The sequence below is a fragment of the Mirounga angustirostris genome, unplaced genomic scaffold, assembly GCF_029215605.1.
Source record: "Mirounga angustirostris isolate CCGP_5_RB_7025 unplaced genomic scaffold, mMirAng1.0.hap1 SCAF_9, whole genome shotgun sequence".
Lineage (NCBI taxonomy): Eukaryota > Metazoa > Chordata > Mammalia > Carnivora > Phocidae > Mirounga > Mirounga angustirostris.
The window spans coordinates 113219699-113234831 of NW_026991717.1; the positions used below are offsets into that span (position 1 = coordinate 113219699).

Genomic DNA, 15133 nt, shown 5'->3' on the forward strand with positions numbered 1-15133 from the left:
AATTTAGGAAGCATGATGAATCTGTACCGGAAAACTCACATGGTTTTCCTCTCTGTCCTTCCCTGTCCCCACTCCACCACACCAGTATACCCTGCTCCATTGAAAAATAGTTTCCACAGCAGGCAGGCACATTTATATGGCTGGCTTCTTCCACTGCATTAGTTCTAGAGAGCAGGCTTTCGTTTTATTTTTAGCAACATGACTTCGCATTTTAGAACTGGAAGGGTCCTTAAAATCTCATTTTATGGAAAAGGAACCCAGGTCTTCCCTGTTCTGGTGCCAGCCTGATTTTCTAAATGTCCAGCTGTCTCCTGTTAAACATGGGATCTCCTGCTGCTTTCCACACACACACCTCTTCTTGCTCCTCTCCCTGTGCTGGTGCTGTCGTCTCCCCGTCCAGTGTTCTTCCCACTCTCCTTTATCCCATGGTCACAGTCCTGCTTCCCCCAGGGGTAAGAGTTCTAATACCATTTGTTCCATCCTTTCTGATCTCTTCCTCGTTAGAATCTAAGTCCTTCTTCAGAACTTCCTGTCGCATGCCATATTGATTTCTAATGTGTGTCCATTATGGTTACTTACTAGACAGTAAGCTCCCAGAGAGTAGGGCCTGCACCTTTTTAATCTATACGTTTCTTCCACCCTCCTTCTCCCCTTGCCTGCCACAGTGCTTTGGGACTTAGTAAAAACTTGTGGAAAGAACGAATGGATGAATGTAATCCTCACATGAACTCTAGGAGATAAGCAGAGTAAATATTACTATTACTATAACCTGGTTGGGGCTCCTTATCTATGTCCTCAAAGAGTCTAAAGTCTTCAGGAACAGAACCATATATTATCTACTCCTGAATTTCTAGCACCAACCTGGCACATTGGTAGGTATGTGTTTAATAGATATTTGTTAAATTACTGAAGTATAATTCCTATTAGGAAAGTGAAACCCAGGGAGATTAAGAATCAACACTTGTAAATGTTTTTCACTCTCTTCTGGGTGAAAGTTATTAAACCCGTTTTTTTTTGGAAGACAAAAAGTTAAAGGGTATTTTCTCTTCACCTGTGTGACATCTGGACATAGTTAACTACTGACACATAGAATGGGTGAGGCTGCAATAGGCAGTGTCTTCTGACCAGGAATCTTGGACTGGTCAGTCAGAAATGACTTGGCAGACAGAGTCAAGGGTCCAAAGGCCAGGAGAGGCCAGGGGGTGACCAGAGCACAAGCCTCAGCATGATTAATAAGAGCACAGTTGGGATTCTGCCACTGACTCTGACCTGGCCCAGACTTCACTAGTCTGTTTTGAGGCTGCTCTGTTTAAGTGATCAAGGAGTCTCAACACTATGCTAGAGCCTGGCTGGTAAATACACAGGCTAAATCAAAGGGGAGGCGAGTCCTAGTCTTGTGGAAAAGCACCTTGAGAGCCTTGCGCCCTGCCTTTGACCTCACAGTGGATTTTAGTGGATTCCCGTTGTTTTTAAAGTTTCTTAAAAGAGGCATAAATACAGCCTCAGAGAAAAGCAATTGGGAAGGATTCACCTCCTGTGCCTCGGAGGAGGAAGGGAGTACCCTGTGGCAGGCAGCCTCTCCATTGACCTCAGTGGCCCCATCTGGTCCAAAACTTTAGAAAGACCCAAATGTCGAAAAGTGGAGAAGAACAAAAAACTGTTGGGAGATCTCATTCGACTTCTCATTATCCTTATCAGCTGATGGTAGCACGGGATGGTAAGTTCCCTTCCTAGGAGGTACAAAGGAAATCAGGAAGGCTTGATAAGCTGCTTTTCCTGTGGTGGCCATGTGAGATAGAGTGGTTTAAGATCAAGTGTTTCAAGAAGAGAATCCCATCCCCCACAAGAGAGAGGAAGAAGAATATCCAGATCATAACTGCGGATTCCCATCTACCTATATGCCCATTGTCACCATGTGCCAAGGTTGTAAAAGCTTTATTACCCCCACTCTCCCTAAATAACAACAACAACAACAACAACAAAACAAACTTTTTCCTTGTATATTTCCTGTCCCTGTCTTATGGTAGAGTCAGGCCCGACTTGAGCCCCCACAGAATGTACAGGGCGTACTTCATGGTGTGCCTTTGTTAACCTTAAAAATAAAAGTCCGTTATTTTACCAGCAAAAATGGGTTTACTCAGGAATAACAGAATTGCAATTTGGGACATGCAAATTATGGCAAAACCATAGACAAGTCCAACAAACAAAATAGAGGAACTTTATTTTATGGAGGAGGAAGTTGGGAGGGGTTGTTTTGAACAAAAGTCCATTGGAGAAAAGCAAGAGTTCAGGGTGATGACGATTTCTCATTGACTGAGTTGCAGGGGTAATCAGTTTCTTGTAGGAGATGCAATATGCATATTTCCCTTTTGGAGCCTGTAATTGATGATTCTTTACATTGAGATGTTCTGCTAGGGGTCTTTGGCTGATAGTTCTTCTGGTAATGGACATTGAGTGGTAGGGCTATCCATTCCATCCTCCCCTTCTAGCATCTTGAGTCTACTTGAGTGAGATTTCCCTTAATTTTCACACCTCAGACTCACAGTTAGTTACACCTTATATGTCACGAGGAAACCCAGTTACATCTTTCTTCAGAAAGACCATTCAAATCTTTACCCCTCAATTACTGGTGTTTTTCAGGGAACTATGGTGTTTTGTTGGTGGATTTAGTCCATCACCTGCTCTCTGTCACCATCTGTAGTTAGAGTTTATACCGATTATTTCCTTTAATTCTTTGACGTTGGGTAGGGTCTCGGTGAGTAGCAGTGTCCTTTTGAGCACCTAGGAGAAGCTGACTGCTGCCTGACTCACTGTTTGGTAGCACATGGCAGAGGCTGATTATTTGGGGCTTTGGCAGAGATGCCCCAGTGACCCTCTGTTTCCAGGAGCTGGCCGAAAGTCAGCCCACTGTCTAATTCTAATTCACCTCCTCGTTCTGGGTTTAGTGACAACCTTCCTTTCAACATCCTTCTAGGAAGATTTGCATTCTTAGCAGAAAATGCCCCCATACCTTCTCCTCTTGCAGCTTTGGTAACTGCAGTCCCTAAATAGCTTGCTTGTTGCATTTAGAGATTAGTGAAGGAAACTGTCTTGCCTGTTTTCCCACTACGCCTGAAAAATGTGGGCCCACTTGAGATATGAGCTGAGTCCTCTGGGCACAGGTAAACTCCCCTGTTCACATTCTTCTCCAGAAAGGAATCACTGCAACTTTTGTCAGTCATACCCGACCCCCATGTTATACCTTTGAAGGTCTTGGGGTAAATTTTTCTGCTTGCATCTGTAATCAAAGAGTTTCTCTGTAAGAGGGAGAAGGGCAAACCAGAGTTTGAATCCAGACTCGTAATGCTTAGTAGCTAGGTAACCTCAGACCATTACTAAATTTTTCAAAGCTTCAGTTTCTTCATCTGAGCAAACTGAGTATTCTACCACCTTCCTGATAGGATGGGAGAATTAAATAGGACGGCAGCTTTAAAGTGCCCAGGGTGGTATCTGGTGATACATGTATATTCATTCTCTTCCTCTCTTCTACCTCTACCCTGTTGGACAACAGAAATCATTAAGTTTGTCTTAAATTTAAATTTGTGTTTCTTGAAGGCCTACTGTGTGTACTTGGCACTGTCCTTGGCATTAGGAGTTACCAGTAGTGTTAGAAATGAAACCACAACTCTGATCTTTGTGCCTGAGTCCAGCCCTACTTCAAACTCCAAGCCAGACCACTAATTATCGCCTGCTTATCAATTACCCTTCTGGAGTTGGACAGTGTCTTAGGCAGCAGATGGGGGCTTCCTCCAGAGCACTAGCCTGCATCCTCTCGGAGGTGGGGAATTCTGAGGAGGGAGAGCAAACACATGTGTAGCTCAGTGAGATGATAGGGTGAAAGAGGTGAGACTGGGAAGTAGCAGTTGCTGAAAAAAAAAAAGAAAAATAAACATCATCTACTTTCCCTTAACCCTTTCATCACTACCCCTGTCAAGGGGTGAATGGTAACATTTGTTCATGCACATCGATTGGCCTGGCTCCCTAGCTCTGCTGTCCTCCCACTGTCATGTGGGCTGTGATCTGTAGGTCACTGCACTGGGTGACTCCCAGGCCTGGAGGGAATAGGATGAAGGCCAGTGGTCCTCCTGGCTGCCCTTCTTTTAGCAGTCATGACAGTAGGAGGGCAGGGGGTGGGGGGCACTGCCATAGCTGGCAGCCTCTTCCCCTGGGTCCCTGAGCTTCGAGAACAGGAGGAGGTAAGAGGGTAACAGGCCATATGGAGGCCATTTGTCAGTCAAGAGAGCAGCCCAGGCTGCTCTGCTGAGAAGACAAATGGGGAAAGGGGCTGGTGTTACTGAGCTGGAGCAAGGGGAAAGCAAAGAAAGACACCCCCCCCCCCAACGAAGTGCTCATCCTGCTCTATTCTCTGCCTGTCCTGTCTCCAGATAGCCAGACAGTCCTACAACAACCTTTTTTCTTATCTTTGCCAGAACCTTTGCCCTAACCCATTCCAAAAACCAGAGGTAAAGGTCTAGTTTGCTATGTGAAAATGAATGTAAAGTTTATCAGTTCCTGATATATGCCAGACATCATGCGAGTATCTTTTAGGTAAGCAGTTTTGTCATTCTTTTAAAACACTACTTGTGGGTGGGAATGACTGTCAAGGAGTAAGGCTCGAAACAGTTCAGGCAGTTGACAAGGTTGCAGATTGGGCCCCTGGGTCAAACTGAAATTCATCTGGCTGACATCCAAGACCATGCTCTGACCCGTCCTGGCCCTGATCCTGTCAGGTCAGGAGTACATTTTCATGGTATATACCAGATTTAGAGAACATGAGATGTACCTTGCAGAGGTATTCTCTCTGCTCTTACCTCTTCTTGCCTCATGTCAAATCAGAAACTATATGGCCCTTTGCAGTTAAAAACATGACAGTACCTTGAAATGGCAGAATTTTGCAAGTCAGAGCAGTTTTTTACTAAGCATCTACTGTCCGCCAGATTCAATGCCAAGATCTGGGGATAAAAAGAATGAGCAGAACACATACTTGCCCCGGGGCTGGGGTGGGTGGGTGGGTGGGTGGGGTTAGTGGGGAGGTGGGGAAAGGACTGACCTGTGAGAAAGTGATTGTTGCAGAACCAACAATATGGTGATAGTTTATAGAGAAGAATGAAGACATCTGGGAACAAAGGAGGAATAATAAAGCTACTGTTTATTGAACACTTAGTGTGTGACAGACCCAGGACCAGGCGCTTTACCTGTGGACTTGTGATTAATCTGCACAGCCACCCTGTAGGAAGACATCTGTACTTTAGGATCCCTGTTTTACAAGCAAGGGAACTGAGGAATCGGAAGATGTGCCCAAGTGCACACGGGGGATAACCGTTGGCAGTGTGACTGCCCTGCTCACATTCTAGACCCATGCTGGTGAGCGTTACCCTGTGCTGCTTTGTTCTCCCTGGCAGTGCTCTTTGGAATGGTTTTTCTGGAGCAGGTGGCCTTGGGACTGAATCTCCAACGATGGCTGGGGTTCCAGCTGACACATGTGCTTTCAGGTCAGGGTTCCCGGCAGAGGAGAGAAATAGCACTTCTTCTTTCAGAACAACTGAGAGCTTTGCTGGCTGCTTCCAGGTGCTAGGAGTTTCATGTCTGCGGCAGGGTGCAGTGAAGATGTTCCTCCTCATTGTCTCTGAAGCCATGGCTTGCATTTCCCCTTTCCCGTGAGGTGGAGGGAGGGAAGGAGGGACCCAGACCCAAGACAAGACTGACAGGCTCTGAAGCCAGTCCCACTTTTGAGTTACCCGTCTGTCTCCTGTCTCCTAGTGCAGGGCTTCCCCTAGGCCTCTCTCAGGGAAAATGGGGGTGGGGGCCTGGGAGGAGCAGTAGAGGCAGCCTAAACCATGGGTGGTGGGTTTCCCCTTCTTTCTCCGCCCCAGCCCCAGGGCCACACCCTGGGAAAGGCCTGAGCTGTGGCAGTCGCCCTCCCCCAGCACGTGGGAAGTTCTCATGAGAAAAGGGATCCCAGCTGGACAATGGCTTCCTGTGTGAGTGCTGGGAAGGTTTGTCTTAGAGGAGAGGAAGGTTGCAAATGGCATGAGAAATTGTCTCTTCCCTCTCGCTGCCGCCCGTTTGAGACTTTTGACTATTTGAGTGGGGGGCCAGGAAGGCCGAAAGCCAGGGACAGAAGCAGCCCTTGGGTATCCTTGAGTAAGTGAACTCCTCTTGCTGTCTCCCTGTTCCTACTACGCAGCTGAGGCAGGAATCTGCCCAGAGGGATGCGGGAGTTTCTGCACAGACAGCCTGCTTCTCCTCAAGTGCCTCACACCTTATCCTCTATTTAAAACCACCATGGCTGTAGAACTTTGATGAAGGAACCTTGAGTAGGTGGTGAGGCCAGCCACTCAAGCAACTTAAGACAAATTTGCAAATGTCAGAAGAAACCTCAGAGGTAACCTGGTTCGTGTCAGAGAGACCACTGTCCACAGGCAGTACCCAGACGGTTTGTTACTGGGCTCCCTTTCCAGGGTGTGGGTATGGGAGGAGAAAGTGGGCTCGGAGACCCTCTGTTACTGCCTGGTGTCATGGAGAGGGAAGTCAGCCTTCCTGGGTTCAAATCCTAACTCTGCCCCTTTCCTGCTTGGTGCCCTTGAGGAAGTTTCTTAACTTCTCTTCACTCAATTTGCCCATCTGTATAATGTTGTAATAATACGTTTCTTACAGGGTCTTTGTGAAACTTGAATGAGTTACACATGTAAAGTGCTTGGACTGGTGCTTGGCATTTAGTAGATGGTCAATAAATGTTAATACTGAGATTTTTAAAGGCGGCCTCAGAAGAAATCTTTTGACTATAGTCAGATGTGATCACTACCACCCCCCCCCCACCCCTGCCTCTTTACATTTGTCTGGAATGTCCACTCCCAACTTTCTTGGGAGGTTTTCATGAGAGAATCACCTCCTATTTGAGCTAGCCTTTTCACGCTGTAGTAGGCCTTGTCCTTTCACATACAGAGCAGCTAGATGTTCCAAAAGCTCCAGGCCTAGTGTATCGGAGGATGAGCCACAGAATGGAGCCTGGGAGCCAGAGTGCCTGTTGAATCCAGCATCGTCATTTACAAATGTGTGATTTGTGGCAAATTTCTCAACTCAGCTGAGCCTCATTGTTCTTAGGAGAAAATATAGTACCTGCTTCATGTTAAGAGCTCACAAGAGTGCATGGCACATGTAATATGCTATCTATTTGCAGTAATTATTACTTTCCTTGTTTTATGTAAAGAAAAAAAAAACCAAACCAAAACACCAAACTGTACATTTGAATACCCTTTTTGTCTGTTTTTACCTTGCTTTTTCTCTGGCTCTGCTCTTAACGCTTGAGGGCTAGAAGTAGAATTGGACCTTCACATATCAAGAAGGAATTTTGAGGGATACCTGGGTGGCTCAGTTGGTTAAGCAGCTGCCTTCGGCTCAGGGTCCTGGGATCGAGCCCCGTATCGGGTTCCCTGCTCAGCGAAGAGCCTGCTTCTCCCTCTCCCTCTGCCTGCCACTCTGCCTACTTGTGTTCTCTCTGTCTGTCAAATAAATAAATAAAATCTTTAAAAACAAAAAAAAGAAGGAATTTTGAAAGAAAGCATGGCAACAGTGCCTTTTAAAGCAACCTGCAGGGCTCCTCAGTGCCCAGGGCTACCTTTGTCCACATCTGCTGCTGCGCCTCTTATCTCCTGCCCTGGGCCGTGGCTCTGAACCCTCTCCACTGCTTCCCGGTCCCCAGAGGCTTCTCTGGCTCTCAGACACACGGACTCTTCCCCACGGTCTGTGCTGTCCAGGACAGTGGCTCCAGGCCCCGTATGGCTACTGAGAGCTCGAAGTGTGGCCAGTCTGACTCGAGATGTGCTGTTAAGTGTAGACTTACTAATGGAAAGAAAAAAAACATCAAATATCTCATTAATAAATTTGTGTATCGATTACATGTTGAGATGTAGTCACTAATGTATTTTACATATAGTAGGTTAAGTAGATTATTAAAATTAATTTCATGTGTTTCCTTTTACTTTTTCAGTGTGGCTACTAAAAAATTTAAAATTACCTGTGTGGCTACATTATATTTCTGTTGGACAGTGCTGTGCTAGGTATGTGATGTCCATCTGTTCCTTCCTCCCCTCCTTATTTTTTTGATCCTGTTTCTCTTCTTTGCCCGGGGGTCTCACCTTCCACCGGTTGCCACCAGTGCTCAGATGAGTAAGAGGTCTCTGACAAGGACAGCCCAGGCTAATAGAAAAGCTAACCTTTTAACACCTCCTTCTTTGATTTCCATTAGAGTTGGATGCATGTGAGTCTGTCCTCTCTAAATTGTTAAGCTTTTTGTGGGCCTGGTCCTGTCACATGGACATTTATGGCCCTCCTAGGGTGGCTTGTGGGGAGAGGCGAGCTCTGATCCTTTGATGGAATTACAACCAAATAGGGACATTTACAGTACCACCTCCAGTGGTGTCCCTGATGATTGCAACTGCTGCATTTGTGGGCTGGGTTTGGGGGGGGGGGGCTTTTTCTTCTCCCCTGAATTCCCAGGAAAGCTTTTCTCTGGCCATCCTTTCTTTGGCTGCCTTGATTAAGCACCTACTTCTCTGTGCTCAGTTGTGTTCTAAATGTTACTCCTCTCATTTAGTCTAAAGCATTATTTCAAACCCGGGAGTGAACACCGACAGTTTCTTAAGCCCTCAGTCCCTGTTTGGGAGTATGGTTTTCTTGATAACCAACATCAGCCAGAAACCTCTTTTGTTGAGTCTTTTTAAAATGCACCAGGTAGGGGCGCCTGGGTGGCTCAGTCATTAAGCGTCTACCTTCGGCTCAGGTCATGGTCCCAGGGTCCTGGGATCGAGCCCCACATCGGGCTCCCTGCTCGACGGGAAGCCTGCTTCTCCCTCTCCCACTCCCCCTGCTTGTGTTCTCTCTCTTGCTATGTCTCTCTTTGTCAAATAAATAAAATCTTAAAATAAATAAATAAATAAATAAAATCTTTAAAAAAAAAATGCACCCGGTATTTAAATGTCTCTTTCCCCTCCTCAAGCTGGCCTTAGTACTCCCTACTCCCCACACCTGATTCTGCAGGGGCTCAAGTGCTTCTTCAGTTTTTTAAATTGAACAGTTTGATCCTGGGCCCCTTCCTGGAGCTCCCTTTGATTTGCTTGTTACAGAATCTTACAAAGTTTGTTTTGTTTATTGCCTCTTTCTCCTAAAAGGCTGGTCCCTAAAACAACAAAAGCAAAACCCATTTAGAAGGGCTGATCGAGGGTTCTTGTTTTCTACTGAGGGTTTTAGGCTGCAGTGACTTGGAGGTGAAAGGATCAGCCAGCTTATTTTGCATCTTCTACCCCATCTGTCCCCTCCCAGCTGGTTGGATGGCCTTTCGCTGAATGACTGCTGTGCGCCAGGCACTCTGCAGCCCCTGAAGAATTGCCTCGCTGCTTCCTGCATGCAGTGGAGACCTAAGGGGCTGTAGGAGATAATGGAAAGCAGAGAAGGAAGCTAAGGAGAATTGATTGATTTTTTTCCTGTATAATTTCTATCTTCTGGCTTTCTCCCTCTTTTTTTAAAATTATGCAGCTTTGCCAAATCAGATGAGTTCATTGTCTTCTTGAGGTTGAGAACAGAGCTCGAAACTCCCGGACCTAGGGTTGTCAGAGAGAGAGCCCAATGCACAGATTAAGTCAGCCTCCCGCCCAGAAGGGTGGCTTCCAGAAGCCTCTGGATGATTATTTGCTCTTCCTGATGTTCTTCCCTTTCTTGTTAACCCAGGCATCACTGAGAGGGTCCTCTCAAACACCTGCTCTTTGCCATGACTCTCCTACTCTGATGTTTGGGCAACAGGGCCATATTTTTTTCTTGTGTTCCTGGTGTCTTAAAATGACCTTGTTTCGGGGCGCCTGGGTGGCTCAGTCGTTAAGCGTCTGCCTTCAGCTCAGGTCATGATCTCCCCGCATCAGGCTCTCTGCTCCGCGGGACGCCTGCTTCTCCCTCCCCCACTCCCCCTGCTTGTGTTCCCTCTCTCGCTGTGTCTCTCTCTGTCAAATAAATAAAATCTTTAAAAAAAAAAAAAAAAATGACCTTGCTTCTACCCACCCACCCCCCTTTTTGTTTTTACTTCTACAGCCTCCTTACTTTCTTGGACCTGGGGCAGCCTCTTTACAACACTGAGCCCGATGTATTTAGCTTGTCTCCTTTGTCTGACCGTCATAGGTAACATAAAATAACCCGTGTGCACTTATCTTACCAGGCTAACATTGCTGTGCTGTTGACATACTCTAAGGCTCCCTCCAACTCTGTCCATCTTTGATCAGATTCAGCTCCTCTTGTAATTCTGCCCTTCTTGAGAACCCTCAAATGCTCCCTTTGTCCTTTGAACATAGTACAAACACCTTCTGTTGCAGTCAGGGCCCTCTGCAAGATGGTTTCATTGCTCGGCACTTTTTTCTGAATTTTCCTTATTGTATTATGCAACCCAGCTAGCTGGGGCTGCTTGATATTTTCTAGGCTTTACTTACACTTTCCTACCTCTGCATTTGCTTAAACCGTCTTCTGATCAGATAAAGCCCCCACTTGAAATGCTGCCCCCTCATGTGAACCTTGCCTAGTCTCTCCCACACAAGATGTGGTCTCTCCTGCTTTGTGCTCCCTGTCTTGTGGCACTAATCACGTCCTTTGAGGTGTATTAGAATGTCTATGTGCAGAGTATCTTTGGAAGAATATTAAAGAAATGGGTGCAGTGCCTTTGAAGAGAGGAACTGAGTGACTCAGGAACAGGAGAGGGTTTACTTTTCACTGTACACCCTTCTTTTTGAGTTTTATATCATGTGTATGTATGTCCTATGATTTTTTTTTTTCAGTAAAATTATTATTTACATAACAAAGATCCACTCTAGAAAACATTGGGGAGTACGTTTATAACCTCAGAGGGTACGTTTATAACCCCAGAGAAATGTCCTTAAGACACAAGACCCGGAAGCCATAAAGAAAACAACTTTTAAAATGTATGTGTATACTTGTCATAGTCCTCTTTAGCTCCAAGTACCTGAAGTGCTTATCTTTTTTATCCTTTTTCAGAGCAGAGCACAATGACTCCTACATAATAATAAATAATAGTTGAAACGAAATGAAATTGCCAAGTCACTTCTTTGTAGACCTCACTCTTTTTCACTGATCGAATGAATGCTGGGTGATCTCCAGGGTTCCTCTCATAGATTCCATGCAGATGTGGGCTTTATGGGCAGGGATACCAGCAAAGCGGGAGTGGCTTTAGAATCAGCAGCTCTTCCTCTGAGACCGTCTTTCCCAGCACCCTGGACCTGTGAGTGGGTCCTGCCTGCTTCTTGGAGCTGCCCTGGAGTGCTCAGCGTTATGCCTCGGAAATGCCCCAATTAGACACAGTCCTAGGAGAGCTGGGGGATCTGTGGCAGGCTTGTTGCCCTGAACAAAAGAAGGAAAGCGTAAAGAGCAAAGCCGTTTGTAGAGGTTTCTTTGGAAATCCAGCCGGCCAACTCTTTGAACTAGTTGGCCAAAGTTGCAGGAGGCACCCGAAAGGAGTGTGGTGGGTCTGTCCCCTCCTGTTCAAGACTTTGGGGGAGGTGGGTGGCGTGGGAAGAATCTGGAGAAGGCATGTCCCTAGAGGGACTGGGGGGCTTATTTGGGCTCATCTGTTAGTCTCAGAGAAGTTGCCCAGACCTCCCCTGTGGATCCCTAGGGCACTCACCCTGGCATTATCTTCTAATAAATCTTTACAATTGAGTCTTTTCTCCCCACCTCAACAATAAGCAGCTTGTAGGCAGGGAGCCGTCATCCCCTTTTTGAAGTGACCCCCTCCCCTCCCCCGCCACCTGGCTAGCTGGCAGCTTGCTTACTAGCAGTTTGCAGGTTGAAGGGAAGTGGTATTTGGTGAGAGACTGTAAGGGCATCTGTGTGTGAGGGAGTGGTGGGCAGGCCAGTGAACAGGAGAGGGCACAGTCAAACTCCAGGTCTATTAGAAGAAGTGGAAAAAAAAAAACCGCAGCGGTTCTTATTTTCATACTGATGTTCTTGTGATAGTCAGGATAGGGGCAGGGTATCTGTCAGCAAAATCAGATGTCCTTTGGAGACTTTTATCTTTCTTGTATTAGTATGGCTTTTGGAAAGTTGAAGTTCATGGTATCTGGCCATCCTGCCAGCGTGTCTTCTCCCCCAGCCCAGCCTTCCAAACAGCACTTCCTTTCGTGCCCCTGCTATGTCCCTCCTCTTACGGCTAGACACACCCCACAATCCATTCTGCAGCGTCTGTCCAGGAGTGGAAGGGCAGGCCATGGCGTCAGAGTCCCCCTTCTCCTCGAGCTGCTTAGACCTTGCCGCTCATCTGATTTATTACTACAACTTATCAATACCAGGGTTCCCATCACAGTTGGGCTTCGTTTGCCATCCCCCTGACTGACCTGTTCGAAAGGGAGGTAACCTTGACATTCACATTTCTTAAAGGCCTGCTCAGCTCATGGGGTAGAAGCAGTGTCTGCAGGTGGAAAGAGCACAGGTCTTAGAATCAGAAGAGTCGACTAGGGAGGTCTGTCCTTTACGCTGCCATACGCTTGGCTACAAGTCATTGAACTTCTGTGGGCCAGTGTCGTCATTGACAAAGGGGAGTCATAATACCTATCTCCTGGAGCTGTCAGCATAAATAAGATAGGAGGTGAAGGTGCTTTTAAAGCTAAACAGTCCTACCTGAACAAAAAATGCAGGCTTTCCTATGGGATAGAGACAAGCGCTGGCAATGACCACTCCACTCAGGAGGTAGGGGCTGGAGAGGGGGCCTGGGAATCCATCAGAAATCCCCTGCCGGGCCATGAAGGCACATTTTCATCACACAGTGGAGTCCTTGCTGGTATTGATGTTGGAAACGGGGCTAATGTGTCTCCTGCCCAGGCTGACAGTATTTTTACCACCTTTCACCCTGATTCATTGTGTGTCTCAGTAGGTTTTATCAAAACCGTATTATGTGCTAGATCTCTGTGAGTTCACAACTTTGTCATAGTCTGTCACTCCCTTATGGATTCAGTCCTCTCAAGGCACATGCCGAGGGAGAGCGGCAGTGTTGCAAGCAGCCAGACTTTCCCTGTGGCTAGCGTGCTTCCCTCTGTCATTGGCAACCTGAATTTCCAGAGTTTGGCCAACAGCCTTTCTAAGGGAATGACTCTTGCTTCCTCCTGTGTTGCCCCTTGAGGCCTGCAGAACTATCCTGCTCAGCGTCACGGACAGGATTCCCACTGGAAAACCCCAGCACTGTAGCACTGTTAACTGTCTGTCTTTGCAGTGTGCTCCCTGCCCCCGGAGCCAGAGAATGGCGGCTACATCTGCCACCCCCGGCCTTGCAGAGACCCCCTGAACGCGGGCAGCGTCATTGAGTACCTGTGTGCCGAAGGCTACATGTTGAAGGGCGATTACAAGTACCTGACCTGTAAGAATGGAGAGTGGAAGCCAGCCATGGAGATCAGCTGTCGTCTCAACGAGGGTCAGTCTGACAGATGGGAAAGGGGGTGCTGCTGGGGTTCTGCTTCCTTTCACCACAGGCAGTGGTGCCCACTTCCTCCAGAGCACCTGTGCTGTGGGGCAGGATAGTTCCTTTGATGCCCTGTGGCCTCCCTTCCTTTGGGATTTCAGGTCTTTGTGCAAGACATCTGGGGTTGCTGGTGCGTGTCCCACTGCAATTCAGCTGGGCCACCAAGGGGCTCAGTAGCTTTACTGAGGCATCTGTTCTGCTATGTAAAGTCCCTTTGATGCTCAGCATCTCCTGTTTGCCCAGCCAAGTGCTGGTGACCTTTGACCATGTTCTGCTAATACCTTCTGGAGTATCTCTTTTATATTATTTTTCTTTGAATGGAAATGGACGATTTTGTTATAGAACTGCAGTCCAGCTGGACAGAAGACTTCACCCTCACCCCCTCCTGCCTCCTCCTGTTGTGCATGACAGGAAAATCCAGCTGCCTGCAGGAAAGCGTCTGTCATACAGCCGTCTTTGTGCTTCACACTCAGGCTCCAAGACCATGACAACCCAGGGAAGGCTGGGGACCGGCCTGAGATTTACAACTGAAGTTACAGGATCTTAGAACAAGGGGTTATTACAGCCTGGTTCTTACCAGTTTCCCTGCCACGTGGGGGAAACATGGGCGGGACCTCGGATGGTGGAATGCCGTGGCCATGGAAGTGGCCGATGTCCACCAGCCTGCTACTGAGGGCAGCGTCAGAAGGGGTTCATACAGGTCAGATCTCTAGGGGTTGGTGAGGTTAGGAGGGAGATGGCCCTCACAGGGCTGAAGTGAATTTTAGGTTTTGGAACAGGGTAGGGAAACGGCCCCTTCCCTTGTATGTAAACACTGCTCCACACGTCGACTTCTAAAGTGGCCCCAGCCGTGGCACTGGGCAAGGAACCTTGGACAAGATCAGCCGTGGGGTTCACGTGTTCCGGGTCTGGGTATGACACACTTCTGACAATGGTTTATTTCTGTAGACAAAGATGCCCACACGTCCCTCGGGGTCCCCACGCTGTCCATAGTGGCTTCCACTGCCAGCTCCGTGGCACTCATTCTCCTCCTTGTGGTGCTGTTTGTGCTGCTGCAGCCGAAGCTGAAGTCGTTCCATCACAGCAGGTGAGCCTGTCGGGGGGGCGGCGGGGGCGCTGTGGGGGCTGGCCTCTGACGGCACAGGGGTTGCTGGTGAGCCCGGCAGCCTCTTCTGCTGTGTGCGCCCAGGGGAAACGGGCGGGGGCGGGGGGGCTTCCTGTGCGTTCACTCCTGGATATGCCTGGCCCTGTGCTTATCAGTTTGCACACATTAGCTTAATCCTCACGGGAGCATTGCAGATAAGGAAGCTGAGGCTCAGAGAGGTTAAGTCAAGGTCATCCCTCTAGATGATGACCGCCTGGAGATTGAAACCTAAATATGTCCAACCCCCGAGCCATGTCATTTGCCCTACATCGGTGGTTCTCAAAGTGTGGTTCCAACGACATCAGCATCACCTGGGGGCTTGTTAGGAATGAGAATTTTCAGGCCCCACCCCAGACCAACTGAATGAGAAACTCTGCGGCTGAGGCCTAGTGACTTAGTTTCTTAAGTCCTCCAGGTGACTCTGATGCAGGCTCATGTTTGTGAGC

At 47.7% G+C, this 15133-nt stretch overlaps 1 protein-coding gene across 5 annotated transcripts in view; it reads left to right on the forward strand.

The window, feature by feature from the left end:
• The window catches only part of SUSD6 (sushi domain containing 6), a 93588-nt gene that overhangs the window by 66375 nt on the left and 12080 nt on the right, over window positions 1-15133 (forward strand). For all 5 annotated transcript variants that reach the window (XM_064571249.1, XM_045901091.3, XM_045901092.3 and 2 more), the window contains 2 exons: window positions 13298-13495; window positions 14492-14630. In XM_064571249.1, the coding sequence (XP_064427319.1) occupies window positions 13298-13495; window positions 14492-14630 (337 nt within the window). The remainder of the gene's footprint in view (window positions 1-13297; window positions 13496-14491; window positions 14631-15133) is intronic.